The 6,133-nt window shown below is 42.3% G+C and overlaps 1 protein-coding gene across 1 annotated transcript in view; it reads right to left on the bottom strand.

The window, feature by feature from the left end:
* Positions 1-6,133, bottom strand: part of LOC107728191 (liprin-alpha-1) — a 38,948-nt gene that overhangs the window by 1,211 nt on the left and 31,604 nt on the right. The window contains exons 21-28 of the mRNA XM_016538289.1: positions 5,660-5,860; positions 4,671-4,733; positions 4,499-4,525; positions 3,868-4,043; positions 2,875-2,969; positions 2,634-2,809; positions 437-505; positions 223-361 (exon numbers count right to left, since the gene is read on the bottom strand). Of these exons, the coding sequence (XP_016393775.1) occupies positions 223-361; positions 437-505; positions 2,634-2,809; positions 2,875-2,969; positions 3,868-4,043; positions 4,499-4,525; positions 4,671-4,733; positions 5,660-5,860 (946 nt within the window). The remainder of the gene's footprint in view (positions 1-222; positions 362-436; positions 506-2,633; positions 2,810-2,874; positions 2,970-3,867; positions 4,044-4,498; positions 4,526-4,670; positions 4,734-5,659; positions 5,861-6,133) is intronic.

Raw genomic sequence — 6,133 nt, 5'->3', positions numbered from 1 at the left:
GTGTGATTTATATGCGTTTTGAAAAGTGGGGACATGGGGTAATGTCCTGAAAAGTCACCTTCTCCTTGTAATACCTATGTCATACCCTTGTCATTATATAAATTTATGTCCTCATTTGTCACAAAAACGCGCACATTAGTGACACACACACACACACACAAACATTAGTGACACACACACAGACACAGACACAGACACAGACACACACACACACTCTCGTACCGTCCAGCTGTGGTTTCTTGGTCAGTGCGTCTGCAGTGCTCACTCTGAAGCTGGCTGGCAGTGTGTCGGCAGAGCGCACGTCTTTGGGCCGGAACTTCTTCCTCCAGGACGGTGCGCGGCGGAAGTTCTTGTCGTCATCCTGCGGAGACACTGCTGTGCTGTGAAGCGCTCGGATGCCATACGACTGAGGACCGAAGGAGCGGACTGAACTCACCTCCTCGAGTGTCCTCTCTGTTCCCGCGGCTAACAGACGGCTGTACTCGTGCTCCAGCACCGCTCTCGCCTGCACACACAGCACACATCTGACCACAGCTCTGCACAACAGAACTATGGATGCACCCATATCAACATTTTGACTGACACCGATAACCGATAATACTTTATATTTGAAAGCCAATAACCGATATGTTGGCCAATAAATCTATATCCAATTTTTTATCTAATTTTTAAAAGCCTGATTACAAAAAAGGTCTTATTAAAAGCCACGCCCCAAACACGTCAGCATAATCAGCCTAGTGTGAACAGTGAACAGAATAATTTTACTCTCCTATCACCGGTAAACTGAAGCGCTTTATTAACTTAACCAAACGCATTATATATATATATATATATACACGAGATAAATCAGATATACATAAACAATATTACAACGTACAATTGCACAAAAGGCTGCACAAGCGAACTTAACGGTCATGGAGGTGTAGCTCACGGGCGCACAAACATTCCACAACATTATTTACAGTAATGTTCACATTAGAATTTTATGTAGCCTTTATAACAGACTTGGCCTGCACATGTTGCACTTAAGTGTATTGTCCTTTTCAAAGTGATTCCAATCATATTTCAAGCATTTTAAAACCATCACGGTGAACAGTGCACATCTGAAGTGTCTCTGAAGGAAACAATGCATTATTTATCGGCTTTAAGATATCGGCCAAATTTTCTTATCGGGCCGATACCGATAACAGTAAAACTGAACACTTGTGGGCCGATACAGATATGGTGGCAGATGCATCCCTAAAAATAACATACTGACCACAACACGTGGACAGGACTTACTGCACTGCACACAACAGAACAAATCAGTGAGATCACACCGATTCAAACACAGGGCTCCGCTGTTAAAACAAACCTGACCGGATCAAATGATGAACAGCTTGTTCAAAAGAAGAAAAAAAGGATTCTGAGATCAGATTCGATCATATAATCCAGTCTAGCTTTTGATCGGAGCAACTTTCAGCATGCGCTGCTCAAAACACTGTAGCAGGACTGGGATCCACTTGATCCCAAATATCAGGATTATCCTGATCCCAGCAGATCCCAGCAGAAGGCTGCATTCAGGAACTAAAGTGTAATAGAAATTTAAAACTGATCAAATAATTGATAACACTTGTTTGTTTAAAATTACAGTGATAAAATAGTAGTTATCAAAGAAGCCTTTCAGTACAGTATAGAAAAATAATCCCCCAAACAACTATTAATAATATACTTAATTTTAACTTTTTTAATCACTGTATATAAATTACGACGACACATTCAATCGAATAGTTTCTAACAATTGCATTCCTTAATAATGCATATTTGAGACCCTGGAGCACAAAACCAGTCATACACTTAATTTTGTGAAATTGAGATTTATGCATCATCTGAAAGCTGGATAAATAAGCTTTCCATTGATGTATGGTTTGTTAGGATAGGGCAATATTTGGCTGAGACAACTATTTGAAAATCTGGAATCTGAGGTTGCAAAAAAATCTAAATATTGAGAAAATCATCTTTAAAGTTGTTCAAATGAAGTTCTTAGCAATGCATATTACTAATCAAAAATTAAGTTTTGATATATTTACGGTAGGAAGTTTACAAAATATCTTCATGGAACATGATCTTTACTTAATATCCTAATGATTTTTGTCATAAAAGAAAAATCTATAATTTTGACCCATACAATGTATTGTTGGCTATTGCTACAAATATACCCCAGCGACTTAACACTGCTTTTGTGCTGCAGAGTCACATATGTTTATTGATTTGTTGTGGGTCAGATGAGGGTCTGAATGTTTAAAAGGAAATGTTTGTATTGTTTTATTGTGCCGTTTTCGGTCTCTTCAAATAAAAATGACTAAAGTGAGCCATTGCTGACTGTTCTGCCTGTTGTTCTTCACACAGCTAGTAACCTACACTGTGACTGCAGTCCTATTTAGAGCAGTGAAGACGTGGATTTGGTCATCTGGAGTCTAGTGTGTATCTGGAGCAGGTTGATGCAATCCAATGCTACTTTGAAAACAGCACAAATGTAACATGAATTAGCTAATTCTGGATTTCCAAACCAGATGAAACGTTCTGAATCCTATGGCCCCGCAGTCGCTGGTCTGAGATCAGATGAAGCGCAGGTCTGACCGTTAGAGTCTCACCTGTGTGCACTGTGTAGGGATCTGCAGCAGCAGCGCCAAGGCGTTGTGGTCGAAGGACTCGTCTAAAGCGAGGAGCGCTCCGTGAACGCCGCTCTCCAGAAGATTCCCAGCATACTCCTTCAGCCCGATGGCCTGGACCCAGCCGAGCACGCGCTCGTTCGTCCACACCAGCACATCTGCAGCGGCAGCAGCGTCAGCACACACTCACACGCAGCACAGAGACACAGACCAGCACGCTCACCTTTGACCTCCGCCTGGGACTCACGCCTCCGCTCCAGCTCTTTCCTGTCGTAGTTCAGTCGTCTCAAACACATCACGCCGCACTGAAAACTGTTCCTGCAGAGCGAGACAGACACAGACACTGCATCGTTCCACATCGTTTGGTCAAAGCTCAGAGCATTCATACCACAATCAATTAGAGAATGGAGATCATTTAACTCATTTAAGCATCATTTTAAGAAATGGCTTCTTCATAATCAACAATGTGAACATTAATGTTGTTTATCTATTGATAAGCTGCTTTTTATATTTACTTTTTATTATTATTTATTATTATCATTTTGTATAACCTGTTGTTTAATTGTATTTTAGAGAGTTGTTTAGAATTTTTGGTTGTATTTTGCTGTTATTGTTTTTCTTTTATTTCTCTAGTTTTCTGGCCTAATAACATCTGGCAAAGGGACTACCCACGAAAACTAGCCTTCGGGCAAATTTGAGAATATTTACTTTCATGAATGTTAATTAATGTACACTATCCCTTTTTGTGAAATAAATGAAATAAAAAAGTGAGCATTCAGCACAGTGAAAATTCAGCTTTGATCACAGGAATTTATTCAAAGCAGTTATATTACAGCTTTTGCTGTATTTTGGATCTCACAGCTCATATTCTGTGCAACGAAGCCCGCTACGATTCTCTCCAGCGCACACACCTGCCACTATATAAGCTTGGTTTTTCCAAAAATGTGCCCAGATCTCGAATTTAAAAATAGTGGGTGCATGTTTTTTAATACTCACGTGACAAGCGCGTATGTGAATGCCGTCAGTAGGCTATAATCGATTACGGTCTATTACTGCATCGATGCAGAATCATCCACATTAATTTCAACACTCCTAATGTACATTAAGTGCACCTTCAGATTAAACAGGCCGGCCGGTTCATGGCTTATAACTCTGACTGGAAGCCAGCCTGTGGTCAGTGTCTCCGTTTAGTCAAGACACACATACGGTGACTGACCTGTGGAAGCTGTCCACTACTTTGAGCTGACTGCGCAGGTCTTTTTTGGTCAGATGATCCAGCATACGAGCGTCCACCAGAGACTCCATGAAGTAGCTGCGGTACTGAGGCAGACCGAGGCCCGGCAGCCAGTCGTTACCGATCCACTCGTGGTTCATGTCCCCATACGCCAGAGTCTGAGTGTGAACAACACGCATTCAGTCAGAACACTACTCGCCTAAAAACATAAGAGAAAACCACCACCACCACAGCGCTGAGTTCATACAGAAGAGGAGTCACTGATCACAAACACATTAGCTCTTAAGATGAAACCTGTTGCTGTTCTCAGCGTGATCAGAAACACACAGGGGTCTGAACGAATGGCGTCAAAGATAAAGACCAGCAGACGCTGCCTAACATGATGAAGAACTGCAGTGGACCTCACGAACCCATCAAAACAGACACGTCCAGGTCACAGTCTCAAACAGACTCAAGAAAACCATTGGGTTTCCAGCCAAACATCTTAATGGGATGCCTTTCCCCAAAACTAAACACTGGTGATATGAAGTGAAATGTGAGCTGAATGTGTTCCTGACAGGTTCATGAGGTGTCTGTTCTCCAGACATCAGAAGAGAAAGACTGAGGTTCAAACCTGGGCCCAGCTGCCCTCCTCATCCTCCTGGTGTTAGCAGGTTAGCATGTGGAGCGAGAGGGGAGTCAGTAGTGGAATAAGATCATAACGTGACAGTAAAACGACTACAGCGAGCAGCGAAGCACAAACACGCATTAGCGTTAGCATTAGCGTGACGCTGACAGTGACTGACCGTGAGCGGCGTGGCGGCCAAACTCTCCATCTCCTCGTGTGTGAGCCAGACATTTCCAGAAGACTACAGAAATCCGTGAGTGAGGAAAGACGGAGTGAAAGAAGACATTAGGAGAGCAGAGGAGTCTGTTACTGAGCTGCGGGAACATTAGTAAAGCGATCACAAACATCCCATCAGGGGTTAATGAGTGAGGCGTGCGAGAGAACAGACACGTACTACGGTAAAAACCAACCGGAGCAGCACAAGCTTTACCATGCTTCTGCTGTTTACCAATAACTGTTTCAGGCCAGAAACCTGAGGATTTCCCACCGAGACGCCTGAACTAATGAATCACAAATAACCCTCAGATGATCTGACAAAACATTTGATTTAAAACGTGATTTAAAAATTCCAGGTTTGTTGTGGTTGTTTATAGGGCTGGAAATTTGGCCAAAATTTTGTTATCATGTATCAATATGGCTATAAATTATAGTAATAATGATGCTATTAATAATTATTATTATTATTACTACTACTAAATAAAACTACACCAATTACTGCACAGAAACAAAATAAGAAATATTCAAAATATTTCACTATAAAATAGCAACAACAAAAAAAAATGACTAGTGTAAAATTATAATACTAATATTTATTGCGGTCTTAATTAAATTTATCAAACTTTTGTTTTGATGGAAAACTGCAGGAAGCCTTTGAATCTTCTCTTTTGTTGATAAACGTTTGTGAAGATGGTTGGTTCATGATGAGTTCCCAAAATGCATGTGAAAGCGACTCAAACTCCGAGCAGATGCATGATTTACTGTGAACACTACATCACAGCCTTTACGATCTGATCATCGCTGAGTGATGTCATGATGTGGATTGATCACGCAGCTCTACACACGGCATTAGCCTGCTTCAGTTTCTATTAGACTGATCTGAGAACAAAACCTCCAGGAACCGAGCGCTGATATATTAGAGTGTTCTTTAATGGATCGTGTGTTTCCTACCGTTCTGGAGGTAGTTGGCGCCGAAGGGCTGGTGAGAGACATGATCTCCTGAATAGCGAGGCGTAGTTTGAGGCGGTGAAGAGGGTTGCTGATGCCGATCTCGCGCTGGATCTCCGTGTCGGACAGAGCAGACATGATGGCTCCGCTCTTCACATTAGCACGGCACGCCGCTACATACCACGCAGGCATCCCGACCCACAGCTGAGAGAACACAACAACAACAACACGGGCCGATGAGAACCACAAGACTGACGGCATTACAAACACTTGAGCTTTCACTTCCTCCTCATCAGCCTCTCCCTGTGCCACATATAACTCAAACTGCAACTGTGTTCTCCTCAGGAATTACCAGAACTCGTCACACACACACACACACACACACACGTCTGGTTTGCTATCCTTGTGGGGACTCTCCATAGGCGTAATGGTTTTTATACTGTACAGACCGTATATTCTATTGCCCTACACCAACCC

Source organism: Sinocyclocheilus rhinocerous, unplaced genomic scaffold, assembly GCF_001515625.1.
Source record: "Sinocyclocheilus rhinocerous isolate Xijiao unplaced genomic scaffold, SAMN03320098_v1.1 scaffold367, whole genome shotgun sequence".
In the NCBI taxonomy this organism is placed as follows: domain Eukaryota; kingdom Metazoa; phylum Chordata; class Actinopteri; order Cypriniformes; family Cyprinidae; genus Sinocyclocheilus; species Sinocyclocheilus rhinocerous.
This window is presented reverse-complemented; position numbering and strand designations above follow the sequence as displayed.